Source organism: Peromyscus leucopus, chromosome 2, assembly GCF_004664715.2.
Source record: "Peromyscus leucopus breed LL Stock chromosome 2, UCI_PerLeu_2.1, whole genome shotgun sequence".
NCBI lineage: Eukaryota > Metazoa > Chordata > Mammalia > Rodentia > Cricetidae > Peromyscus > Peromyscus leucopus.
This window is the reverse complement of record NC_051064.1, coordinates 119892546-119920386: the sequence shown is the minus strand read 5'-3', so window position 1 is coordinate 119920386 and position 27841 is coordinate 119892546. Positions and strand designations below refer to the sequence as shown.

General features: G+C 48.1%; 1 protein-coding gene and 1 long non-coding RNA gene across 3 annotated transcripts; one reads left to right on the top strand and one right to left on the bottom strand.

Moving 5' to 3' along the window:
* Positions 1 to 1031: 1031 nt before the first annotated feature.
* LOC119087354 lies at positions 1032 to 6787 on the bottom strand. Its single transcript, XR_005090764.1, has 3 exons — positions 6623 to 6787; positions 3361 to 3455; positions 1032 to 1584 (listed from the first exon to the last, which is right to left on the bottom strand). It is a non-coding gene; the product is annotated as an uncharacterized LOC119087354 (long non-coding RNA).
* A 5906-nt stretch (positions 6788 to 12693) lies between these two features.
* Positions 12694 to 27688, top strand: Mpl (MPL proto-oncogene, thrombopoietin receptor). 2 transcript variants are annotated; one of them, XM_028893232.2, is made up of 12 exons: positions 12694 to 12829; positions 13000 to 13132; positions 13432 to 13610; positions 14152 to 14450; positions 14818 to 14980; positions 15205 to 15331; positions 20672 to 20856; positions 21084 to 21226; positions 23357 to 23516; positions 23723 to 23819; positions 26097 to 26184; positions 26564 to 27688. In XM_028893232.2, exons 1-12 carry the CDS (start codon positions 12751 to 12753, stop codon positions 26813 to 26815), a joined length of 1905 nt encoding a protein of 634 aa, XP_028749065.1. In that variant the 5' UTR covers positions 12694 to 12750; the 3' UTR covers positions 26816 to 27688. The 2 variants fall into 2 exon arrangements, with proteins under 2 accessions (XP_028749065.1, XP_028749066.1); XM_028893233.2 differs by having other exon boundaries at positions 12695 to 12829; positions 14332 to 14450.
* Positions 27689 to 27841: the final 153 nt, after the last annotated feature.

Sequence of the window (27841 nt, the reverse complement as noted above, 5' to 3'; positions counted from 1 at the left end):
TGAATCAGATGAACATCCCCCTTCCTCCCCCCAAAAGACATAAACCTGGAATGACAGTGTAGTTAACAACACAGATGCTAGAATCGCAAGCCTGGGCTCAAGTGGTTGCATGCCACATATTATCTGTGTGGCCTTCATCACATCATTTACCCTCTCTGAACTTGTTTTTCTCCTTTGCGAAGTGGGGCTGATTTTAGATACCTCACTGTTGCTGGCATTAAATGAGATTTTCGGCGGGACTAGTGATGGGTCTTGTCCGTAGTTAAGTGCTGGCAGCTGATAGTGTCATATACAAAGACAGCAAGATCTGTAGTGAACAGAGATGAATGTTTGGAGCCTGAGATGGATTAAGAGGAAGAAATTCATTGTAGTAAATGGGAAGGTAATGTAGGAGAGATGGAATGTGCTAGAATGAAACTTCAGAACTATATTCACTGCAGAGATGTAGTCCAGAGGTGAGGATCTTAAAGAGCAGTCTGAGGGTTGGAGAGATAGCTCAATGATTAAGAACATGTTCTCCTTTTCCAGAGGACCTGAGTTTGGATCCCAGCACCCACATCAGACCCTTCACCACTGTCTATAACTCCCACTCTAGAGGATGCAACACCCTCTTCTGGCCCCCACAGGCACCTGCACTCACATGACACACCCCACCCCCACCCCAGACACACACATATACATAATTTTTTAAATAAAATATATCTTTTTTAAAAAAAAAAAAAAAAAGTTGTTCAAGGCTGGGGATGTAGTTCAGTTAATAGTACTAGCCCAGCGTACACAAAGCCCTGGGTGCAATTTCCAGCACTATAGAAATTGGGCATGGTATTATAAGCCTGCCATCTGAGCACTGGGAGGTAGAGGCAGGAGAATCAGAAGTTCCAGGTCGCCGGGCGGTGGTGGCGCACGCCTTTAATCCCAGCACTCGGGAGGCAGAGCCAGGTGGATCTTTGTGAGTTCGAGGCCAGCTTGGGCTACCAAGTGAGTTCCAGGAAAGGCGCAAAGCTACACAGAGAAACCCTGTCTCGAAAAAACCAAAAAAAAACAAAAAAAAAAAAAAAAAGAAGTTCCAGGTCATTCTGGCCAGAGGTCAGCCTGAGCTTCATGAAACCCTGGTTAAACATGGTTGGGTTGTAAAAACAAATGAACAAATAAAATCATTTTAAAATAAACAAAAATAAAATCATTTTAAAGTACCCATAGATGAGGACGCCCTTGACATGTGGCAGATTGTGTAAACACACAATAAAATACAGAGGTGAGTGGTCCATGCTGTAAGAGAGGACCCGGGGCACGTGGGGCAGAGGTGGGATCAGGAAAGCTTTTCCAGCAAGAGTGACGTTTTAATTTGGACACAGAGATGAAGCAGGAGTTCCTTGGAGAAAGAGTTCCTAGCACAGAAAGAACACCAGTGGAGGGTGGTGTGTTCAGCATCGGAGCATAGTTTCACAGAGCTGGAACAAAGAGAGCATTCTTCCATGAACATCGTCGTGACAAAGGCCAGGCCATCCTGAGTTCCCGCGGCAGCCTCAAGGACGTGGGTCGTTAGTAAGAGCGGCCAGTGCAAAAACAAGAGACGAATTAATGCTGAAAGAAAAGGGAAAAAGAGGAGCTGGAGAGACGGCTCAGAGGACCAAATTCAGATTCCCAACACCCACAAGGCAGCTCAAAGCTACAGGGATTCCAGTTCCCGGGAATTCGATGCCCTCTTATAGCCTCTGACCCGCACACATGGCTTACACACACACACACACACACACACACACACACACACACACACACACACGCATAAAATTAAAAAATAAACCTTTAAGAGCTGTCAGTAAAGGTGTGTCTGGATCAGATCTGTATTTTATTCATTTTTATTACTATTGTGTGTGCATGGTATGTGTGTGGGCAGGGGTGCCACAGCAAGTGTGTGAAAGTCAGAGGGCAATTTTATGGAGTCCGTTCTCTCCTTCCACCTTGCATGGGTCCTGGGGAATGAAACCTGGGTTGCCAGGGTTGCATAAGAAGTGCATTTGCCCGCTGAGCCATCCAGCTGGTCCAAGATGGGCATTTTTGAATTTTTGAATTTTTTTGAAGCATCACTCTGGCTGCACCATGGAACATGGGTTATACAGGAAAAGGAGTAAAGGTGAAGCACTTGCCTGCTAGACTTAATGGGGGACTTCCCAGGAAGAGATAAACCACAGACTTAGAGCAAGTGATGGGATTTAATTAGTGATGGATTTCCAGCATCCCCAGCACCATTTGAAAAAACCTAGGTAAAGAACCAAGTACTGATGATTCAAAAACTGGAGGATGTAGGTAATATTGGTGTCTGATGACACTTCCCAGGTGATCTAGAGACTCAACATCCCTCTATCTGAATTTTGGTTGCTTTCTTCATAGAAATAAACAGACGGATCCTAGAATCCCCATGAAATTGCAAGAAGTCCAGAATAGCCAAAACAAGAAGGATCAAAATCAGAAGGCTCACAATTTCAGATTTCGAAACTTACCATAAAGCAATAAAGACTGAGACACTGTGGTATGGATATAAGGACAGGCAAGGTACACAGCTAAGAGCCGGGGGGGGGGGGGGCTGGAAGCACAAACATGAGGACCTGAGTACACTACTCAGCACCCACGTAAAAGCCCGGATGTAGCAGTGCACACCACTGTCCTGTCCCACTGCTGGAGAGGCAGGGACAGGATGGTCCCTGGGGCCCCGCCAGGCTAGCCTCGTTGGTGAGCACTAGGTCCAGTTAGAGAGCCTGTCTCAAAAAGTAGAGGGGACCAGTAAGATGGCTCAGTGAATAAAGCCACTTGCCACCGAAGCCTGGCAACCTGAGATCCATTCCTGGCTCTCACATGGTGGAGAAAAAACGACTCCCCAAAGTCGTCCTCTGACCTCTGTACCTACACCGTGGCCCATGTGCGTGCATAAGTGCACAAACAAACACATAAATGACTGTAATTACAAAAAAAAATATAAAGAGTGACAGCAATGACATCAGTGAACGCATACACCAAGAGTGCAGATGACATGATGGGGTGGTGGTGGTGATGAGCCAGAAGAAGCACTTACGGAGGAGGGTGGCGGGGACCGGACAGAAGACTAGGAGCAGGGGGAGGAGCTAGGACTGGATCAATGTCTTTCACTAAAAGAATAAAAAAAGATAACGGGCCAGGCAGTGGTGGCGCACGCCTTTAATCCCAGCACTCGGGAGGCAGAGCCAGGGGGATCCCTGTGAGTTCGAGGCCAGCCTGGGCTACCAAGTGAGTTCCAGGAAAAGGAGCAAAGCTACACAGAGAAACCCTGTCTCAAAAAAACAAAAAACAAAACAAAACAAAAAACAAAAAACAGATAACGGTTACCTGATGCTTCGGTGTTTCCAGTGCTGTGCCGAGCACTTAGCTCACATTAGTCTTCCAATCTTCAACACGCCTACTGGGCGGGCGTTATCATTACCCTTACCGTATTGAAGAGAAGGTTCTGAGAGGTTAAGCGACTTGACTTAAAACCTGACAGTAAGTGGTGAGGCTAGCATTCCAAACAGGAGGCCCTGGCTCCAGAGGATCCCTCAGCCATGGGGCAATGTTTCTCCTCTGGCATAGCGGGAGAGAACTGATCTGGGCCCAGTACATTTACAAATTCAACAATTGGGCCTTGTAGTACATGTTAAGGTGTCAAGAAGACGTTTCTCCCACGGGAGAGCCCCACATTCCCACTATGGACTCTAAGGACCACAGCCCCCCCACTGTGCACTCTGAGCAGAGGACAGCCATAAATCCTCAGTGTCACCTGCCACACCCACTCCAGCTTCATTTCCCTCTGCTTCACTTCTGGCCCTGTTCTCACAGGTCATGGCCTGGGCAGGAGTTGGAACAAGAGACCAGGCCAGTCATGCTGACTTGAGTCCAGAGACCCAGTGGAAAAAGCCAGAAGAAAAGTCTTATTAGACAGACCCCTGGGGAAGGCGAAGCAGGGGCTCCTGGTCGAGGGGTCTCACCACAGGCCTGGCTGTAAAATACAGAAGTCACACCACTTTGCCCTGAGTCATTCCCTCCCTCTAGCCCTCAAGGAAGGGGGTGATTTCCTGCAAGGCCTTCTGGGCAGCACAGGCTCCTTCCGCAGGGCTGTGTATCTCTTATCTCAGCCCGGCCTTCTTCCATTGGCAACCCGAAGCTGCTGTAATGGGACAGTCTCCTCTTTCTTTGGATTTGGGCCTTCGATTCAGAGGTGACAGATAAGTAGGGCAGCTCAGGAGCCAGGGTGTCTTGTGGAGGACAGGAGACAGCGCACAGGGCACTGTTCCGGTTGCAGCCCTTCAGCCATCTCCCTTGGAGATACTTCTGGGAGACTGCTGGTCCTTTTTCCACTTACTAGCGTCACACCCCTTCTGAGGTGGGTCTTAGACTCAACCTCCAACTTCAAGAAGCCCCCGTGCCCAGCTTGCAATTCTAGATAGTAAGTAGAGCGAAGGGAAGCCCTCCAAGGTGGTCTTTGGCCAAGGTATCTGTGTAGGAGTTCGTTCATTTGTTTGTTTTTTAAGATTTATTTATTTTATGTATACAGTGTTCTATCTGCACTGCACCTGCATGCCAGAAGAGGCCATCAGCTCCCATTATAGATGGTTGTGAGCCACCATGTGGGTGCTGGGAACTGAACTCAGGACTTCTGGAAGAGCTGCCAGTGCTCTTAGCTGCTGAGCCATCTCTCCAGTCCTGTGTAGGAGTTTTAAAAATAGCCTCTGGGGGCTGGAAAGAGAGCTCAGCGGTTAAGAGCACTTGCTGCACTTCCAGAGGACCAGAATTCTGTTCCCAGCATCCCTGTCAGGCAGCTGGCAATTCCAGTTCAAGGGGATTCCATGCCTCCGGCCTCTGTGGGCACCTACATCCACATGTATATATCTACATGCACACACACACACATCTACATGTAATTAAAAATAATGCTTGTTTAAAAAAATAGCCTTTAGAGACAAACAGGTCTCAATTCAAGTCTCAGTCCTCCGCTTTCACAGGGACGCTAGATGACTCCTTTACTCCTTCTGAGGCTGGCTTCTCTTCTGGAAAGAGAAGGACAAGGGTGCCACAGTAGAGCTATGGTATAGTGCTGTCAGGGAGCAAGCGTTTGTTTCTGGAAGCTGAAAGATAAGGATAAAAGAGGGAGTCACCAGGAAGGGCACACTCCCACCCACTCCAACCCTGGGAGAGTCCCTTCTCGGGACATCCCCTAGCTAGGGTAGTGACAGTATGGCTACCCACATATAAAAACATCCCAACAGGCAAAGATCCAATGGGTTGGAAGTCAGGGAACACCAAATCTTAATGGCAAATTGTGATAATACTTTGTTTGTGCTCTAATAAATAAAGCTTGCCTGGAGATCAGAGGGCGGAGCTAGCTACTAGTTAAGCATAGAGGCCAGGCAGTGGTGGCACACACCTTTAATCGCAGCACTGGGGAGGAGGAAACAGGAAGTGATATGACTGGGCAGAGACAGGAGCTCAAGCCTTCTTCTCCTTCGGTCTGAGGAGCTGGCGAGGTAAGAAGACTCTCTAGCAGCTGGCTCCTTTGCTTCTCTGATCTTTCAGCATTTATCCCTGGGTTTTTATTATCAAGACCCATTAGAATTAGTTGCTACAACAAAGGACTGAAATCAGAATGGAGCGGCACGGAGCACACGCTCCCCTTCCCCACAAAGGCACAAAGTTCAAGGGGGACAGAAAAGGGAAAGATGTGTTCTCAAAGTTTGCAGTTCTTTCAGATCACCTCCAAAATTATATCCAGGGCTGTAGCGATGGCTCAGTGGTTAAGAGCACTTGCTGCTCTTATAGAGGACCCAAGTTTGGTTTCCAGCTCCCACATCAGATGGCTTTCAACTGCCTATAACTCTAGTTCCATGGGCTCTGACATTGCTCTTCTGGACTTCATGGGCAGATACACACACACACACACACACACACACACACACACACACAAATAAAACTTGTAGAAATTATTTTAAATCTCATTATATAAACAGGCTACCTCAAACATGCTATGTGTTAGGATTCTGCCACTCCAGCTGCATGACCATACATGCGCAGTTCAGCAGCTAAGCCTTGGGTCTTACGTCTTGTATCATCAGTGCACTGAGTGATCAGGGCATGCATGGTGTAGCTCCATAAGCCTACTTGCGCATGTCCACAGGAATCCTTAAAAAGCCAGACACAGACTCCTCCTCTCTCTTCTCCGCTCTCTTCTCTCTCTCTCTCTCTCTCTCTCTCTCTCTCTCTCTCTCTCTCTCTCTCTCTCTCTGTCTCTCTCTCTGTCTCTCTCTCTCTCTCTCTCTCTCTCTCTGCACGTTTCTTTCCCAGGCCTGGTTCTTTTGTCCCACACACACACCTTCCTAATAAAGCACTGATACTGGGTTTTGTCATGTCTCATGACCTTTTCACTTGGTAACAGCACCACTTATCATTTTTAAAAACAACACTATGTAATTCAGACTGGCCTCCAAACTCAAAATGTTCCTGCTTGGCTCTCCTGAGCACTTGGGATGGCCTGTGTGAGGAAGCACTCCCTGCCCCTCCCTCCCTTTTACCAGAGCCCCCCCCACCCCACCCCGGGTTCACATCCTCAATCTGAACTCACTCTCTTCCTCAAGTTGCTATGGCTGCCATCTCCTCTCAGCTCCACAGGTGCCATGCTGTCTTTTCTGTTATTCCCAAGCTGCTGAGGATATAAGATTTTGGGCATGAGATACTCTCGCTGGACATGCTGTAGGGAAGCTAGCATTCACAGAATAGAGAGTGAACTAAAATCTGAGGAGTGGACACCACTGTTCTGAAGGGTGGAGCTTGCCCTGGAATGTCTCAATGCTGGTCTTCCTCCTCAGCCGGGCTCTCCCTCCCCTCTGTTCCCCGGTTTGGTAAATTTATCTCTCTTATTGCCTCCTATCAAAACCATGCCCTCCTCCTTTTAAAACAAGACCCATCACATTGCTCAGACCACACAGAAAAGGGGGGGGAGGGGTGTCTCTGAAAGGAGTGTGAGCTTGCATTTCTGTTTTTTAAAGATTCTTTTTTATTATTTGTATGTAGGAGGGTTGTTCTCAGGCCAAAAGAGAATACCAGATCCCCTGGAACAATCCCATGGTTGTTACCTACCATGTGGGTGGTAGAATCCGAACTCTAGTCCTCTGCAAGAGCAACAAGTGCTCTTAACTGTTGGGCCACCTCTACAAACACACATCCTTTTAAAAAAAGAAAAAAAAAACATTTGTGTGTGTGTGCGCTTTTGTGAGTCACAGCAGGCATGTAGACGTCAGAGACAATCTGTGAGAGTCCGGTTCTCTCTTTCCACCATGTGAGGCCTAGGGATCTAATTCAGGTCCCCAGGCTTGTGACGAGTGCCTTTAACTCTGACTCTTCCTCTTTTTTAGTTAGGCTGTTCCCTTATTACTAGTTGGTGGAAGATAAGAAAAGACACCAAGAGGTAGGACTTGAGAACAGGTCTAGAAACACAAAGACGTTGGGGAGGTTCTGTGCCTGGGAGAGCCAGGACAATGCAGGGAGTCCTCAGTCTGGACTGGGTTTAGGGGCTAGAAAACAGCACATTAGGAGGAAGAGAGTCCAATTATGGGAGAGGCAAAGGTGGGAAGGGCCCCTGGTTCCAGCAGGGAAGGACAAGCCGAAAGACCACGGGGAGCTCTGAAAAGATTTTAAGGAAACAGAGAATCTAAGGATATTTGAACCTCAGAAAAGACACGGTGTAAGGAGATACCATTTGTAGATTGTCAGAAGAGCAAACTTAAAATGACGTTGACGGGGTCAGGGAGATGGCTCAGTGGATAAAACCCTTGCCGAGGACCGGAGTTCGGATCTCCAGAACCCAAATAAGAGCCTGGGCAAGTGTGGCTATTGTAGTCCCAGAGCACTTAAGAAACAGAAACAAGGATCCCTGGAGAAAGCTGGCATGCTGGACTAGCTGGAATTGGCATGCTGGGTTCATCTAGAGATCCTGCCTCAATAAATAAAATGGAGGGTGAGCAAGGCAGACACACCCAACATCAAGTTTGAGCCTCTCTACACACACACACACACACACACATACGTAACCATACATATAGAAACATGTATACACATATGCACGCAAGGCACACACACCTGGGAAACAACAATTTTAAGTAAATAAAATGACATTGACCAAGGAGAGGGAAAACAAAGTGCTCTGATATGCTAATATGAATGGAATCATTTCAGAAGGATGCTGGACAATGTTGGGAGAGAGATAGAGAATCCCAGAGCCTAGAGCTACCTGAAGTCAGACTTTCTGATTTGATAAAACTGGCAGAGGTTGGGAGATCTGAACCAATAGGGAGATAAAGAGCACAGGTTCAGGGTCGCAAGTGCCAGCTCTCTTCCCCACCTTCTGCTCAGCGGCTTCTTATTTCGGAACCTCACACTGTCTGTGGCGGAAGGATTTGTGCCACAAAAAAAGTAGCAAGTGGTCCGAACAGGACTCCCTCCTCTCTCATGTCTGGTTTAAAAGCACGCTGCTACCTCGGTCAATCCACAACCAGCAACTGCAGGATTCCCCCAAGCAATAGCTACCCAGACATCCAATACCAGCTGTGTGTGCACTTGGAGGCCAGGGGACAAAACTGAGTGTCCCTCCTCACATGCTCTCAGCTTTTTTGTTGAGACCTGGTCTATCACTGTCCTGGAACTTGCCAAGTAAATTAGACTATCAGCCCAGGGATCTGCCCTCAATACATCTCTGGTACTGGATTTACAAGCATGCACATACACCATCTCACCCGACTCTTTCAAGGCTCTCTCTATGTAGCCCTGGATGTCCTGAAACTCGCTCTGTAGACCAGGCTAGCCTTGAACTCACAGAGATCTTCCTGCCTCTGCCTTCCGAGTGCTGGGATTAAAGGTGTGTTCCACTATACCTGGCTCACCCAGCTCTTCTCACAGGGAGTCTAATGAACAAGCTCAGGTGTTCATGCTCGCGTGGTAAGCTTTACTTCCTGAACTATCTCCCTAACCCAAAGACCGGCTGCTATAAGCCAAGTCTGCTGCTCTGTCCTGGACCTTGGAGCCTGCAGGACTTTTTAACCAAAGAAAGCAGAACTACATAGCTTCCTGTGTCCTAGGCCCATGCCAGTTCCTGCTTGATTTTCTACAGAAATGAAGGACTGGGGACAGTGGCTCTTCCTAGTTTCACAAACGCAGAGAAAATAGGAGAATGACACGGACAGGTAGTTGAACCTCCTCCCATGCGGGAGCAGAGGCCCCCATATGTCAGCCCTCTGACAGTCATAGCGTCCCTGTGACACAATTGTACTGCCTCCCCTAGAAGTTATAGAACCTGGTAAGGACTTAGATGCGGTCGAGGGAGAAGGAAGATTTGAGACTCACCCTTGGGTTTCAGGCTTAGATGCCTAGGTAGCCCATGTGAGATGTAGAACGTAAGAAATGAGGATCCACAGGGCATATGAGGGCAATAGTTCTGCTTGGGACCTGATGGGTTTGAAGTTCCAAGGAAGAGCAAACAGAGATGTTTAATAGCAACTACAATCGATGAGGTCTAAGGAGTTACTGGTTTATAGAAAGAGTTGAAGCGGTATGCCCACTCAGACAACACAAAGAGCTAAGCAAGGATACAAGGGAACAGCAACTCCCAGGAGGAAGAAGATCCAGGAGAATGCAGAGAGAATGCTACGGGAGGCGGGAGGAAACCAAGAGAAGTCCATGCTGTAGAGCAGAAGGAGGGATGCCGAGTGCTGCGAACAGCTTGAGACAGAATGGGGTCGAGGGGAGAGCCACCACAAGGTCCTGACAGCTGGTGGGATTGAAGAAGGAAATGGAGGGAGGTGAAGTTCAAGTCTGCATGTGCCCATGCCGTCAGGACCTCGTGGGCCATCAGGGGGCACTTGAGGTGTGTTCTCAATGCTATGGGAACTTGTCCGGGGAATTTACTACTCGAGTGAGAACACAGGATAGGCACGTTAAACATACCAAACTGGGGCCAGTGAGATGGTCCAGCAGGTAAGAGCACCTGCCTTGGAAACTCGATGACCTGACTTCAAACGCCAGATCCATGGTAGAAGGAGAGAACCAACTCTCAAAAGGTGTCCTCTGACCTCCACACACGTGCTATGACACACACATTTCACACTCATGCTAATAATAAATAAAACAAGTAAAAATTCCTTTTTTTAATCACCCAGGGGTGATTTTTAGGGCAGCATCTGCCCGTTGTGCAGGATCTCCAGCTCAGAGGGTAGTAGAGGGAAGTTAGTGGGAGCGGGTGCAGTGAGCCAAACACAGGATAGAGGAGGAGGGTTGGAGAGGGCTAAAAGTGTGCAGACTCAGGCCACAACATGTGCTCATCAACTGGATGTGGGAAAGAATCAAGTACTAATATTTAAGGCTTGAACACTGCATAGGTGGAAACGTCACTCACAAAGATGGCAAGATAGGGAAACAAAGGTACAGGTTTATCATAAATATGATTATTGAATAAATACTACAAATGTAATCAGTGAATACCACAAATGTAATTAATATCATGAATGTAATTAATGAATAGCATGAGTGTAATTAAAAAATAAACAAACAAATAAAAGGTACAGGTTTAGGGATAGGAGCCAGAATCCAGGCCTGCCTTTCTGCCTGCCTGCCTCCCTCCCTCCCTCCCTCCCTTCCTTCCTTTCAAGACAGAGTCTCTCTATGTAGCCCTGACTGGCCAGAAACATACTTGTAGAACAGGCTGGTCTTGAACTCACAAATATCCACCTGCCTCTCTCTCCCAAGTTCTGGGATTAAAGGCATGCTCTACTATACCAGGCTTCCCCCTCCAACCCCCACAACCCCCACAACACACACACACACACACACACACACACACACACATACCCTCGATAAGGGTTCTTTCACTGCGTTGCCAAGGCTAGTCTTAAACTCATGGACTCAAGTGATCCTCCCTCTTCGGCCTCCCGAGTAGCTGGGGTTTTGGGCAAGCAAGCACACGGAGCCTGGCCATTTGTTTCTGTGTTTGGCTTTTAAAGACAGGGTCTCGCCATGCAGCCAAGACTGATCTGGAATTGCTTATGCAGTCTAGGCTGGCCTCTGACTCACAGTCCTCCTAATTCCACCCTCTGTGAGCTGGGCTGATGGGCATGCGGTGCAGCTTGGACATATTAAATATGGTAGACACACAAGTAGAGGAGAAGCCAGCTCAGCAGGTAGCTACCCAACTCTGGAGCCCAGGAATGAAGTCACAGCTAACATCAGCATCCACCTCATACCAAAAGTCACCAAAAGTGAACACGGAAATTGTGTGTGTCCCCTCTCATGTGACTTGACTGAGCTTGGGTAGCTCTATGTTTGGGAAGAGGATGGAGGGCATTTAAAGCGTGACGACCTCTGACCTTTGTAATCTGGGAGCTAATCGGACTAAGGGCCAGACTCAGTACAACTGACGAGGAAATAGTGCCAGAAAAAAAAAATGAAGTCTGTAGAGGAACTCTAAAAGACTCCCATCCTTCCCCTGCCCAGCTCCTAAAACCGTTCGGTGAAATTCATTCACAAGGAGGAGGAAAGGAGGGGACGCTTTGGAGAACACTTGGTTTGCAGAGGCACCACTGGGAGTCCCAGTGATGCTGAAGAGATGAACATGGGTGTCAACAGGGTCCCGTATGCTCCTTCCCTCCAGGCCATCTGACCGCTCAGCCAGGAGTCAGAGCTTTCAGAGCCAGTACAGGAACCACCCACTGGTCCAGCACAGCCAGGAGAAGACCCGGCCCCCATGAAGAGATCATATATCCCCAACACACACACACACACACACACACACACACACACACACACACACACACACTATGACACGAGGCAGGCACAGCCAAAGAACTGAGCCCAAGTATTCCTCATTCTGAGCAAGCCAGACAGAAATACGGAAGGCCATGCTTTCATGCATGTTTTCATACATACACGTTACTGTGTACTGAATCATCTGGGAATTTTGGTAAATGGAGGGTTTGTGTGAGCAGGTCTGGGGAGGGCCTGGGATTCTGCATTCCTGACACATTCCCAGTACCTCTGTCACTGCTCTCTGTAGAGCACACACTAAGGTTGCTGAGGATACCACCTATGATGGACAGGCCATTTCCATCCAGGAGCATGGCTTGTTCATACACAGAGCCCCAGAACCTGTTAAGCTGGAAACAGCCACCACCAGGCACGTCTGTGAGGGAAACAGGCACTTCATGGCAGATTGTTCCAGGAGCACGGCATGACGGTTGGGCACGCAGGTTCTGAAGTGTCATCTCCTGCATCTTCCATCTTGCTGGGTACGTGACCTTGAGTAACCTTTTAACCTCACTATGTCCCAGCTCTCTCGTCTTCCTGATGGAAATAAAAGTACTGTATGGACGTTGAGTCGACACATACAGCATGGTTAACACTGTTTTGACGGCTGTATGCTCTTCCACAGTAGTTCACGCACCCACACAGGCAATTATATACCACCATGTCCCTACCAAAAGAAGGCTCCTGTCTTCTCTTTCGAATTCCTCTTACCCTCCTGCCCACTCCCCCTCCCCTGGCCCCTGGCCCCTGGCGTGTGGTCTGGATGGGCCCCAGAGGGGCAGAGACAGGGGCAGGACGTGGGGCTGTATCTGACAGGAACCTGAGGGGCTGGCCCGGGAGGGGATTGGGGCCCAGCTTCCTGAAGGGAGGATGGGCTAAGGCAGGCACACAGTGCCGGAGAAGATGCCCTCTTGGGCCCTCTTCATGGTCACCTCCTGCCTCCTCTTGGCCCCTCCAAACCAGGCACAAGTCACCAGCCAAGGTGAGGTGTATAGAGGGTGGAGATCATCCATGCTCAGGCAAAAGGAGCCCTGGGAGGGGATGAAGAGCCCTGGGAGGGGACATAGAGCAAGAGACTCCCACTGGTCCCCCACTCTTACCCACAAACATGACGGGAAAAATCCAGAGCCCAACCCCCCAACTGTTTCTCAGATGTCTTCTTGCTGGCCTTGGGCACAGAGCCCCTGAACTGCTTCTCCCAAACATTTGAGGACCTCACTTGCTTCTGGGATGAGGAAGAGGCAGCACCCAGTGGGACATACCAGCTGCTGTATGCCTACCCAGGGTAGGTTCTGGACTGTCCCCCCCCCCAGTGCCCATTTATCTGTCCCTGTATTTAGCTGAGTCACACTCTTGGCGTCCCTGTCTCTGGCCCTATCAGAGGATTACACCAAATGCATGCCCAATACATAACCACTCTACAAATGGCCCAGCTCAAGCCCCCACAGAGCCCCGAATCACACTTACTGCAAGCAGCAAGAAGAAAACGGCAATACTGGAGACGGGAATTGGGCATGGGTTCGACCTGAGTCCTCGGGGATGAGCGTGATGACTGTGTAGGTGGAACCTCTCCTGTGCCGACAGAGAGAAGCCCCGTGCGTGTCCCCTGCATTCCCAGAGTGTGCCCACCTTGGGGACCCGATACGTGTGCCGGTTTCCAGCCCAGGATGAAGTGCGCCTCTTCTTTCCTCTGCACCTCTGGCTGAAGAATGTGTTCCTCAACCAGACTCTGACCCAGCGGGTGCTCTTTGTGGATAGTGTAGGTAAGAGCATCTCTGCCACGCTGCCCCTCCATTTTCTGCCTGCTAAAGCTCCCAGAATCAGACTTGCCTGTAGTCTGCCAGGACAATGTGGGTACCCTTCTCTATCAGATTCCCAGAGGTATCTCAGGACTCCCCCCTTATTATTCCTCCCAGCCTTGGCACCCAGAATTAGACTTCTCCCATAAAGCACTTCACAGCAAAGATACCTTGCTCCTCTCGTTAACATATACATTTACTTACCTATTCAACCGCCAGATCGCTGATGTGTGCCAGCCGACAAGGAGACAGGGATGAAAGGAGGTCCCTGCTTTAAGAAGCCCAAATCTAACAAACCTTTACACCATATCGAACTCATTATTCTCAAGAGAATGGAGAACAGGACAGGCAGCTCCCCGCTCCTTCCTCCCCTCCATGGAAATGAGAACCGGTGTCTTTTTAAATTCAGAGTAGTTCTATTCAGCCTTCAGACCCCTCTCTGCAGTCCATGGGTTGAACCATAGACTGGCACTCAGTGATTCGATGTGCCTTGTCTTGCCCTCAGGCCTGCCAGCTCCTCCCAGTATCATCAAGGCTAGGGGCGGGAGCCAACCAGGGGAACTTCAGATCCATTGGAAGGCCCCTGCTCCTGAAATCAGTGATTTCTTGAGGCATGAACTCCGCTATGGCCCCACGGACCCCAGCAACTCCACTGGCCCCTCAGTTATGCAGCTGCTCTCCACAGAAACCTGCTGCCCCGCTCTGTGGATGCTGAATCCGGTTCCTGTTCATGGCCAGCCTCCATGCGTTCAGCCTACAGTGCCCCAGCAGCATGGACCGATGAGGACCTCCCCAACTGGAGAAGTAGTTTAACTTTCTCCTCCTCCTCCTATTTCCTACCCCAATGTGTCCCCTGGAAAAGAAAGGTCACAGTTAGGGGATCCTGGACTGGGTTGGTCTTTGAGGAGCCAGTGTAGACTCTGACTAGCTTTCAGGAACCCTGTCTAGGGCTCTCCCACTTTGGATCATTCACACTACCATAATTGGAGGCTTTCAGACCTCCAAATTGAGACTTCATAAAAATCCCTAAACACAACTCAAATTTTGTCATCCCAGCCCCTGCCCTGTGTGCATATCTTTGCAACAAGGAGCCCCGTTTTGCACTGTGGTTCAAGTCCTAGGTCTGTGGGCTATCTCAGCTGAGAAGCAAGCCTGGGATTTTCCTCCCCAGGCTCCGTCTCTGACAGTGAAGGGTGGAAGCTGTCTCATCTCAGGGCTCCAGCCTGGCAGCTCCTACTGGCTCCAGCTACGCAGTCAACCGGATGGGGTCTCCCTTCGTGGCTCCTGGGGCCCCTGGTCCTTTCCTGTGACTGTGGACCTTCCAGGAGATGCAGGTGGGTCAGTAAAGGAATGAGGAGCTGGGGAAGGGGTTAAGAAAGTTCTCCACGGAGGCTTAGACTGGGAACCACGGTCATTCCGGATGACCTCAAACCTGTCATTGCACAGGACAACTATGTTCAGTAAGAGAAGAAAGAATAGGTAAGAATGTTCTGCTATGTGTGTAGAGACAATTTAGGGACTCTGAGTAAGAACACGAGGCCCTCTTCTTTGACCACAGCGGCGATTGGACTTCAGTGTTTTACCTTGGACCTAAAGAAGGTTATCTGTCAGTGGCAGCATCAAGACCACACTCGCTCCCAAGCCTTCTTCCACCACAGCAGAACACGGTGCTGCCCCACAGACAGGTAAGACCAGAACTGTCGGCTGAGTTTGAACCTGCAGGTCAACATCGTCAACATGAGTCCTCTTCACTTGCTTACCTTGTCCCCTCCAGGCGCTGTTCTCTGTTCTCTCATACTCCAATGAGTGTTTTTATTGTCTCATCCTCTCTTTGTTTCCGCTGGGAATGGCTTGGTTTCATCAGACTTAAATACCTCATCTAGACTCTTGAGACAGCCTATCAGGCAAGTCCAACACAGGGCCCAAAGGACAACTATGACCGTGGCCCAACACAAAATCGTCAACTTACTTAAAACACGCAGGTTTTTTGTAACCCAACTGGGTGGGGCTTAAGTTTGAACTTTATATATAACAAGGTGGTCCCACCATATCAAAAGTCAGACGTCCTTGGCAATTCTATCCACCTTCGGCTTGTTCCCCATGATGCTAACCTGCCACACTGCAAATCTTTGTGAAACTTGCTGGTCACCTCTGCTACTCTAGTATGTACTGCAGTGTCCTGGGATCTGGGATCTGGGATCTAGTAACCTCACCTTCAAGGACGTCTACCAAACCTCCCTGATCCTTCATCCTTGCTAAAATCAATCTGTTACCATGTTGTTGGTTTTGCAAACTAAGTGTGCCCAGAATCTGATCACGGTTTTGTCACCGCCATGGCCCTATCACAGTCCATCAGGCTGGGGAGATAGATGATTGGTAAAGCACTTGAATAAGGCCCTGGGTTCAATCCCCAGTACTGGGGGGTGGGGGATTATTATCTTCCCACTTGTTCACTACAAAGAGTCCTTCACATAGGAACTGGAGAGATTTAGAAGCTCCGAAACGAACAGAACACCCCCTGCTTTAAAACCCTTGATAAGTTCCTGTTGATCTTAACAAAGTCTGCTGTAGTGCCGTATGTTTTGGACTATCTGACTGTTCCATGTGACTTTGGCTTCATCTATGCTACACTCAGTTGAGCTCTCCCTTCCAGCACTGGTTCTGTGCCCCATATTCACCTCTTTTTTCTGTTCTGCTGGCCTTTGATGTACCGCTCATCTGTCTCTCTCCTCTTGACTTTCACTTACCCTTCCGAGCTCAGGAACCTCATCTGTCCTTCTCTATTACATCCAATAGCGTATTTATGCATTAAAATTTTTATTTACTTTGCCACAGGGGTCAAGGGCACATGTGTGGTATGGCATGAGTGTGGAGGTTAGAAGACAACCTGAGGGAATCAATCGGTTTTATTCTTCCACCATGTGGGTTCTGGGGATTGAACCTGGGTTGTCAGACTTGGCAGCAAGTGTCCTTACCCGCTGAGCCATCTTGCTGGCATGTTTATACATGCTTGTTGTACTACATAACTCTGCTTTTTCTGTTGTTTTTTGTTTTGGTTTTTCAAGACAGGTTTCGAGACTTGATTTGTAGACCAGGCTAGTCTTGAACTCATAGAGGTCTGCCTGCCTTTGCCTGCTAAGGACTGGGATTAAAGGCGTGAGACACCACCACCCAGTCTCTCCTTTTTAAACACTACTCTTGGATACAGTTGAACGTTTACCCTTCATGTGATTATTTAATCAAAAACCCTGAGCATGGTGGTACATACCTATAATCCCAGGACTAGGGAGGTAGAGGCAGGAGGAACAGAGGTCAACCCTAGCTACATACTAAGTTTAAGGACAGCCTGGGCTATGTGAGACTGAGTCTCAAAACAAAGTAACACAGAAAATTCTCCCTCAGCTCTCCAGTTGAAAAACACTGTCCTTGACTATATGTGGACATGACAAAAATCAGCATCCCTTTTTACTCACCTGTATATTCTTGCCTACCATAGTGGGGGGAGGTGGAGGAATGACCAGATAAAGCCATTGCCGAGCAAGCTTGAGGATCAGACCTTTAGGAGCCATGCAAAGCTGGGCACAGTCGAACACATCTGTGATCCCAGTGATGGAGAGACTGAAGGATCCTTGGACATTCAAGGGCTAGCCTGCTGTACATAGCAGAGAAAAAAGCCAGGAGATCCTGTCTCAAACAAGGTGGACGTTGAAGACCAACACATGACAATGTCCTTTGACCTCCGTGTGTGCACTCACACTCATACAAATGTGCATACATACATGTACACACATACACAAGAACACATATGCAAAAAAAAAACCCTCAATAAATAAATAATGAAAAAGTCATTCTTAAGAGCTTTGCTGTGCCGGGTAGTGGACAGTGTTAGTGCACAGCTTAAATCCTAGCATTTGGGAGGCAGAGGCAGGAAGATCTCTGTGAGCTCAAGGCCAGCCTGGTCTACAGAATTCCAGAACAGCCAAGGCTACACAGAGAAACCCTGTCCTGAAAAACAGAACAAAACAAAAAGCAATGTTTAATCTTTAAATATAAATTATATCATACTATATATGTGTGCATGCATATAATTTGTTTTATTTATTTACTTACTATTGATTTTGAGACAGGATCTCACTATGTAACTCAGGCTGGCCTGGAACTTGCTCTGTAGACCAGGCTGGCTTCAAACTCTCAGAAACCCACCTGCATCTGCCTCTGCCTCTGGAGGGGTGGGATTAACTCTGCCCAGCTTTGTTCTCATTTTTGTTTCTGTGATGCTGAGGACAGGATCACAGGCTGAGTGAATACTGTACTACTGCGCTATTCCCTGACAACCTTAAAAGGTTCGGTAGCTTACCTTTTCACTTACATGTTTTTTGGAACTCAGTCCAAAAGAAGCGGCTCATTCTTTTAAATGGCTGCACAGATTTTCATAGTGTGGAGGTCTAATCCATGTGTGGATTTAAGGCGACAAAATCAAATTGGAGCCGGGAATAGCCTTTAATCCCAGCACTGGGGAGATAGGCCAATCAACTGCAGTTCTAGGCTAGCCTGGTCTACAGAGCGAGTTCCAGGACAGTCAAGGCTACACAGAGAAACCCTGTCTCAAAAAACAAAACAAGCCGGGCGGTGGTGGCGCACGCCTTTAATCCCAGCACTCGGGAGGCAGAGGCAGGCGGATCTCTGTGAGTTCGAGGCCAGCCTGGTCTCCAAAGCGAGTTCCAGGAAAGGCGCAAAGCTACACAGAGAAACCCTGTCTCGAAAAACCAAAAAAAAAAAAAAAAAAAAAAAAAAAAAACAAATAAAATCAATCAGTTCTTTTACCCAAATTTTCTCTTGCTCTATTTTATCATGAACTCAATTTTCACACCTAAGTTGCCCTGGACTTTTCTCCTTCCTATACCCTCCAGGCCTAATCAGAAATAGCCGTGTTAAAACAAAAAGTTCTTGCATCATTTCTTTCATTCAGTCTCCACCATGTTCTCACCTTTATTACTTTGCACATGAAAATCCCAACAATGCCCTAATGGATTTCTCTGCTTCTCCTCTCTCCTCCCAAATCCTCTCTACACACAGCAATTAGAGGGGTCTTCTAAAATACAGTGTAATTATGACCCTTCCCTGTTTAAGATATTTGAGAGTTTTCCTAACTATGAGATTAAGTTCAGGCTCCTGCAATAATCCCCATACTTTGGGGGCTGAGGCAGGAGAATCACCTCTAGCTCCAGGCACGCCAGAGCTAGGTAGTGTGAGACTCTCTTACCCCTCCCCGCCCCTCAAAAAGTTCAAGCTCCTTAAAGAGGCAGTCCATGGCAGGGTCTGCAGTCGAGTTTACCACTTACTAGCAGGCCCTCGGACCTAAAACCATTCCTCATTCTGAACCATTTAGAATCCCCCACCCCAACCACACCACCCCCATCACAGTCAGGAGGCAGAGGCGGGCAGATCTCTGTGAGTTCTAGGCCAGCCTAGATCTACAGAACGAGTTCCAGGACACTCAAGGCTGTTGCACAGTGAAACCCTGTCTTGAAAAATCAAACCAGAGAGAGGGGGAGAGAGAGAGAGAGAGAGAGAGAGAGAGAGAGAGAGAGAGAGAGAGAGAGAGAGAGAGAGAGAGAGAATTTTCCCCACAGCACAATACTCCCTTTATGTCTGCACAGCATGTGCCTGGAATTGTCCCCCTACCTCACCTATTTATAGTCTGAGCCTCGGTGTAAACACTAGCTCAGCCAGGAAGCGTTCCTTGACCCTCCCTCCCAGTTAGATGTTCTGCTGTGATCTCTCCCGTCCTCGGCCAGTGTTCCACACAAAAACACATGGCTGCTTGTTTTTGTGACTTGTCCATTGACATGAGGACTCCCTCAAGATTATTTTTCATCTATATGCTGTCCAGGCCTGGCACACTGCTTGGCACAGGAGTATCAACTGTTTGTTGATTAAGTGGGTGGACGTTAATACAAAAGGGTCATACAAGAATGACCGTTTTAGGAATGGTAAGTCACCAAGGGATTACAATCAAGAGGAGGCATTTGAGACCGGCCTGAGCTATGTGTGAGAGAGACCCTGCCTCCAAAAGTGCACACCTTTAGTCCCAGCAATCAGAGGCAAGTGCATCTCAAATTCAAGGCCAGCCTGGTCTACATAGCAAGTTCCAGGCCAGTCAGAACTACATAAGGAGACCCAGTCTTTAAAGAAAGAAAAAAAGAGAGAGAGGGAGAGAGAGAGAGAGAGAGAGAGAGAGAGAGAGAGAGAGAGAGCAGCAACATGCCCCCCAATTAAAACTTACTTTTTTTTTTCTTTTTTCTTTTTTTTTCTGGAGCTGAGGACTGAACCCAGGGCCTTGCACTTGCTAGGCAAACGCTCTACCACTGAGCTAAATCCCCAACCTCAGAATTTACTTTAACCCAGGCAAGCAATAATGGTGGCTTTACTTCATGTGGCCATGGCAAATGTCAAAATAGATTGTGATACATTCTGGGTATTAGCAGATCAGCAGTTTTGGGAAGCAAATTCTGGAAGCAATGTCAGAGGAACAAGAACAAAATTAAAAATACAAAGATATTTGCTTCTAGAATGATAAAGTCTCTTTCATCTCGGAAACAGCCTGCAAAGTAGGTACCAAAATATGGCCTCAAAGGAGGGGAACTGGAGCAGAGATAAATCACACCATAATTGGCCCAAGGTATGCACTAGTAGGCTGAGGTCTGAACTCTATAGACTATGTTCTTTTAGCTTTGTTCATGTCTTATTATTATTGTTATTATTGGTGTTATTATTAGGTTAGTACACAAAGTCACAGATTTCATCATATAACCACGTTATTTTCACATATCATGCCTGCCTTTTCCTCAGAGAAAGAGGCTAGACCTCACGGCATAATGGCAGAGAGAGCCCTAGAGGTCCAAGGCGCATAGAGAGGACTTCAATTATGATCCATGCAGGACACAGGGCCTGTGTGTTAGGGAGGATGGGGAGTGGTCTCTGGGGCAAGTCTGATTCAACGACTCTCTCGGCTTGATTCTTAGGGATCCTACCTGGGAGAAATGTGAAGAGGAAGAGGAAACAGAGCCAGGATCACAGCCTGCTCTGTTCTCCCGCTGCCATTTCAAGTCACAAAATGACAGTGTTATTCACATCCTTGTAGAGGTGACCACAGCCCAAGGTGACATTCACAGCTACCTGGGCTCACCTTTCTGGATCCACCAGGCTGGTAAGAACCTTCCTTCTCGTATCCCCACATAATTCCCGCCTTCATCAAACAACTAGAAGGCCTGAGACTTGAACTCTAAAGCTACATTCTTTCATCTTCGCTCATGTATTACTATTATTATCGTTATTATTATTATACCAGCTCTGACATTTCTGACCCATGGCCCTGGTGGCACGATGCCTAATGCAACAAAAGGGCTTAGTGCCGTCCCTTTTGGAACCCTACAGTGCTCCTCCCCACCCCGAGTCTGCGCTGGAGAGAGGTCTCAAGCGGGAGGCTGGAATTGGAGTGGCAGCACCAGTCATCCTGGGCAGCTCAAGAGACCTGCTACCAGCTCCGATACACGGGCGAAGGCCATGAGGACTGGAAGGTACCATGCAGCAACAGATGCCGGTGGAACACCGCACACGGCATTCCCCATGCCAACGCCGTCTCAGTCTCAGTATCTGGGCTTGTACATCTCTGTTTATCTGATTCAATGGTATCTAAATCCCTCTGGGGCATGTGGCGCCATGGGCTACCTCGTGTGAACTGTTCTCTCCCTGTGCTGGAGGTGTTTCTCAGTGGCAGAGCACTCACCTAGCATGCCAAAGGCCCCAGGTTCCACCCCAGAACCATTAAATAAAAAGTTCTTTGCCTGTGGGATGGCAGCCTCCCCCATCGCCTTCCTACCTCTCAGACTGAGTTTTATCTCTTCTTCCCTGGCTCCTCCTTGTCTACTCTTTCAGGAAATGTTGTTCTTTCTAGCACCCCATCCAAAATGCTCTCTCCTAGATAAATACGTCTCCTCTGCCTAGGTGAGTGGTTCAGCCCTGTGGTTTTAATGACTATGCATTAACTACACTTTAACAACCCCAATTTTATCATTCTAGACCCCATGTGGAAAGAGATTTAAGCACCACATAAAAATTACCTAAATTTTTGAAGTCTCCTCATTAGTGAAATGGGGAGAAAGCTACCTGCCTTGGAGTTGGATAAAAATGAAATATAAGGGCTGGAGAGATGGCTCAGCAGTTAGCAGTACTTGTTTCTGCAGAGAACCCAGGGTCAGTTCCCAGCACCCACATGGTAGTTTACCCATAACTCCAGTTTCTCCTCAGGGAGTCTGAGGGCCCCAGATACATAGTTATGCACATATGTATATGCAGACACTATACACATAAACATTCATACACATAAAGTAAATATAAAAACTCTTAATATCTAAATTCCTGGCATATAGAAAGGTACTCAATACACAAACATTGTTTTTATTCTCAGTTAACATGTATCTGTACCAGACAATCCTAGTACTTCATCCCCAACAGATCAGATGCAATATATCCAAAGCTAAATGCATTGTCCTCTGCAGTTGTACTACATTTTACTAGTTATAGCTCATACTATACTAGTTTGATACTATACTATCTCAAAATACCAGTTTTTACCAGACATAGCTCATATACAATAATATATACAAACCTTAAATATAGCATTAATTTTTCATGTCTATGCCATACATGTAGCCAATTTGTCAGTTACCCAGATCTACAGAATATAACATATACAAAACTTCATTAGATTCTTATGCCTCCTACACTTGCCCTGCACAGTAACAAAGCTGGCCACTATCTCGGCATAACTCCTCTGACTGTAAACTTTATAATGTAGACCTGTATGCTATTTTTATTTTTAAACTTACTCCTCTCAGCACTGACAGTGGAGCCACCTCTTACCCAAGCCTAGAAGCATCTTTGATTCTTCCTTTCTCCTTCCCCTCTCCTATTTATCAACCAGTAATTTGAATAATGTATCAAACACTCCTCCTAGTTTTCGCTTTGACCGTCTGCACTCTTGGCACACTAAACTAGTTAGTTGTTTGTTTGTTTGTTTGTTTGTTTTTCGTGACAGGGTTTCTCTGTGTAGTTTTGGTGCCTGTCCTGGATCTCGCTCTGTAGACCAGGCTGGTCTCAAACTCACAGAGATCCGCCTGGCTCTGCCTCCCGAGTGCTGGGATTAAAGGCGTGCGCCACCACTGCCCGGCTACACTAGTTAGTATTAAGTGTTTCATTGTGCTCCCATGGTGCCTTGCACTAATTAACTGTGATCTGCCTACCTCTTCAGATGAAAATGTATTTCACTTAACTTTGTCTCTAGCGCCTAGCTCAATGTCTGGCATACGCTAAGCAACTCAAATGTTTGCTAAGTATATAATAGTATCCCTGCTTGCACAAAATAGTGTTTGTGGCCCTAGCACTTAACACAAATCTGGTGTCCTCTGCGCTATAGAACTTGTGGCACGGTCTGTGTGGCTCTGAGAGTCCGATCATGTCTCTAAGAGGGTCCAAGGCCTGATCAGTGAGGGTAGTGAGCGCCTGTAGCCGGTCCCCACATCTTGTGGCAGGATGCACAGCTCTGTGAATTCCCAGGCGTGATCTCAGGCAGGGCTTTCGATCCTGCACGCCTCTGTGGATGAGGCTCTTTGTGCGGATCCCCGACCCCTCCACGCTTCTTCCCTCAGGTGCTGGAGCCGTCTCTCGGAGCCCGGGGAGGGACCCTGGAGCTGCGCCCCCGAGCTCGCTATAGCTTACAGCTGCGCGCCAGGCTCAACGGTCCCACCTACCAAGGCCCCTGGAGCGCCTGGTCTCCTCCAGCTTGGGTGGACACCGGATCAGAGACTGGTGAGAATGGGCGGGGCCGAAGCTGGTCTAAGCCGCGTGGGGGGCGTGGTTAGACTATGGGCGGGACGATGGGCCGGCTCGGAGTTCCCTGGGTCTCAGTGCGGTGTTGGGTGCTGGGGAGGCTGAGGGTGGAGCCAAGGCAGGGGCTGGCACGCCCCCAGGCGGGGCCGAGGATCAGCCGAGGTCAGAAGCTTTTTGTCGCCTAGCTTGGATCTCCTTGGTGACCGCTCTGCTCCTGGTGCTGTGCCTCAGTGTCCTCCTGGGTCTGCTGCTGCTGAAGTGGCAGTTTCCTGCGCACTACAGGTACCGCCCTTGCCAAGAGGGTGATGGGGTGTGGTCTCTGCAAGGCCAGTGGCCTCTGAACAAGTATTCTGGAGTCACTTGATGACACCGCTCTCGGGACCTCGGAACATCCACACCTACCGCTTCACGCATGCCTCTGGGAGTGGCACCTTCTTACACTCTAGCCTGGTCACTCTGTGGATACCTCCAACAGCCCCACCTCCTGGATGCTCACTTAGTGACAGGGCTACTGTCCAACCTTGGCCCAAATAAGCGTTCTTGCGGGCGTCTTCCCATCCCCACCCACCTAGTTGGCCTTGAGGTCTGGTCTTTCCACCTCAGGAAATGGATCAAACAATGCTTTCTTTCTCTGGCCCCGCACACTACCTGACTCGTTGAAATAGTGCCTCCTCACTCCCCTTCCTCACAAACTAAATGCACACAAACCTATGGTGACCTGCCTAACTCCTTCAGAAGATCCCCAGGATAGAACCCAACAAGGCTCTACAGAAATCTCTTTTACCCTGTATAATCAGCCTTGCCAAAGTCCTGTTTTATCCACAGTAGGCTGTTTTACTGCTCAGTGCCTTTGTACACAGTGTCCTGCTGCCTGGAATATCCTCTTTGGCTGACTACCCATTCATCTTTAAACAACTTTCTTCACTAACGCGTAACCTTTCCTGACCTCCTCACTGGCTGCTCCTTTGTGCTCCCATAGTGTTTTCCTGCATTAATTGATTTATTTGGTGCGAGCCGTGTTGAACCCAGGGTTCACGCATGCTAAGCACGTGCTTTGCCACTGTCCTACACTTCACAGCCCAGCATTTATTCCTGTACATGTCTTCCCCATCATACCTTACTTGGTCATTTTTAAATCCTCAGTATAGTGCCTGCCAAGTAGAAGGCCCTTGAATAAATGTCATAATGAATGACTCATTTATGTGAGGACTGAGGAGAAATTATAAACCTAAAAAAAAAATTCACACAGCCTCAATCATTCCGTTGGCACTGTCTGTTGATTCTTGAACACCTAGCTCAGAAGTCAAAGTGGAGAGTGTGTTTTGGTTATAGGCTAGACTAGGTGCCCCTCTCCTGGACTCCACACCTCAGTTTGAAGTTTTTTTGTTTGTTTGTTTGTTTTAAACAGGATCTTACTTGTATCCCAGGCTGGCCTGGAACTCACTGTATGGTCCAGCATAACATCAAGCTCATTGCAATCCTTATACCTCAGCTCCCCACCCCCACCCCACCCTGCCCTACCCTGAGTCCTAGGATTATAGGCATGAGCCATCATGCCTGACTTTCTTTGAACTTCAGTCTGCCTTTGAGTAAGAGCAAAGGAGAATGGAGCCTCTTTTCAAGGTAGCCATATCTGGGGAAAAAAAATGTGGGCAGAGAAAGGGAAGAGGTGGTGGAGGTCATGGAAGAGGCTGGATAGATACCTTTGGCGGAAGCCCTTTAACATGAAAATCTGGGCAAGGAGTTGGAAACTTCCCCAATATTCCTTAATTTGTACTCTTCCCAGACAACCTTCTGCGGCAACATGGCAAGAAGCTCCCCTCTTTCTTCCTTCACTCTTGCAATTTCTCAGGCACCTACTGTGGACTCAAGGCAAGGGGTAGAGATGGGGAAAAATAGACAATCTTCAAGCTCTCACGGAGCGTGTGTTCTGGAGGAGTAAGATAAGAACAAACTACCATAACAATACGATCAATATATAGTAAGTTAAGAAAAACAGGCCGGGCCATGGTGGCGCACGCCTTTAATCCCAGCACTCAGGAGGCAGAGCCAGGTGGATCTCTGTGAGTTCAGGGCCAGCCTGGTCTACAGAGCGAGATCCAGGACAGGCACCAAAACTACACAGAGAAACCCTGTCTCGAAAAAACAACCAAAAAAGAAAGGAAGAAAGAAAGAAAGAAAAAAGAAAGAGAGAGAGAGAGAAAGGAAAGAGAGAGAAAGAAAGAAAGAAAGAAAGAAAGAAAGAAAGAAAGAAAGAAAGGAAGGAAGGAAGGAAGGAAGGAAGAAAGGAAGAAAGGAAGAAAGAAAGAAAGAAAGAAAGAAAAAGAAAGAAAGAAAAAGAAAAAGAAAACAACAGACTATGAGCCAGAGAGAGGGTGATGGGGAAGGAAGATGTGCTGGTGTGGGCAGTGTTGGGGAAGGCCAGCATGCTGTGATGATGGCCCGTCTCTCCAAACTTCGCTCTCTGCCTCACTGTCTCCCCTACTTCCCACTTTGGTACCTCCTCATCACTCCCAGCTCAGTCCCGAGTCACATTTCTCTCTCTTCCTTCTCTGGTAGAAGACTGAGGCATGCTGTGTGGCCCTCCCTTCCAGACCTACACCGGGTCCTAGGCCAGTACCTTAGAGACACTGCAGCCCTAAGTCCTGTGAGTACGCCCCAACTCTCCCTCCTCCAGTCACCCCACCACCAATGACTCTTGTTCCCACAATGCAACTTGTTCATGGTCTTTGCTTAGACATGTGCTATCCGTAGGTGTTACTCCCTAGCCTAATTATTATTATATAATCCAGCCCACCCCAAACCCTAAGATCAGCTCTAACTCAGCTCAGCTCTTGTTTTGCTTTTTTTTTTCCCCCCAAGACAAAGTTTCTTTATATAACAGTCCTGGCTGTCCTGGATCTCGCCCTGTAGACCAGGCTGGCCTCAAACTCACAGAGATCCTCCTGCCTCTGCCTCCCAAGTACTGGGATTAAAGGTGTGCACCATGCCTGCCTAATCTAGCTCCTTTTGCTCATCTCTCTCAGCCTAAGGCCACAGTTACCGATACCTGTGAAGAAGTGGAGCCCAGCCTCCTGGAAATCCTGCCGAAGTCCTCAGAGAGAACTCCTTTGCCCTTGTGTTCCTCCCAGCCTCAGATGGACTACCGGGGACTGCAACCTAGCCTGAGGACCATGCCCCTGTCTGTGTGTCCACCCATGGCTGAGTCGGGCTCCTGCTGCACTACCCACATCGCCAACCACTCCTACCTACCACTAAGCTATTGGCAGCAACCCTGAAAGCGGTTCCCTCGCTACCGTAGATACATACTAACTTCTCCACCCTTAACACCATCCATTCTGTTTACCCATCACCTTGGGTTTTATAACACTGGTCTCTCCATACTGCTGCTGACAAATCCAGAGCCCTCTCTCCACAGCCACTACTATATTAGGCTCCTCGGGCTTTTTTTTTTTTTTTTTGAGGCAGGGTTTCATTATATAGCCCTGATGACCTATCACTAGCTATATCGAGAAGGCTGGCCTGAAACTCAGAGATCTGCCTGCTGTAACTAAAGGTTCCATGCCCGTAACTTCTTAACAAACTCTTGGGGGAACAAAGTCTCTATTTCCCCACCTCCCATTGACCCTTTAGAGTGAGTTCCCCTACTACCACACTGCTAATGAAACTGCAGGCCAAGTTCATGTCAAGCCTTTTAGTTATGGGATCCAATAGGGTCTTGTTGGTCATCCATTTATTTGATCTCTCAGCATTTTCCTCCACCCTGGTTCTGCTCCTGCCTCACTGAGCACACCAGCGGTAGAACCAGCTCAGGAGCTAAGCCAGGTTCCGTGCTGTCTTTCACACCTGCTAGCTGCGCAAACTTAGGCAAATAGCTGAAAGCCTTCCAGCCTTTCCCTCTCATCTACAAAGCACGACAAAACTAGAACCCCACAGACCTGCGAAAACAATTGAGAGCACATTGGCAAAGACATGTTAACCACTTAATGTACCCCAACTAGTGTCCTAATTATTTCTTCTCCATCTCCTATTCTGGCCTTTATTATGTGATGATCATTAAAAAGTTCCTGTCTCGACAGGCAGTGGTGGTGCACGCCTTTAATCCCAGCACTCGGGAGGCAGAAGTAGGCAGATCTCTGTGAGTTCGAGGCCAGCCTGGGCTACAGAGTGAGTTCCAGGAAAGGCGCCAAAGCTACAGAGAAACCCTGTCTCAAAAAAATTTTTTTTAAAGTTTCTGTCTCCAGCCCAGACTTCTAGTAAAGTGCCCATGATGCTCTGTGTGACTTTTTACATGTGTGTTTCTT

Excerpts from the sequence above, each read along its gene's own strand:
- Mpl (XM_028893232.2), top strand. The coding sequence starts at position 12,751 with ATGCCCTCTTGGGCCCTCTTCATGGTCACCTCCTGCCTCCTCTTGGCC. Across the intron at positions 14,451-14,817 it reads GGACCTCCCCAACTGGAGAA|GCTCCGTCTCTGACAGTGAA; the intron begins GTAGTTTAACTT and ends TTTCCTCCCCAG. Across the intron at positions 20,857-21,083 it reads TTTCTGGATCCACCAGGCTG|TGCTCCTCCCCACCCCGAGT; the intron begins GTAAGAACCTTC and ends GGAACCCTACAG.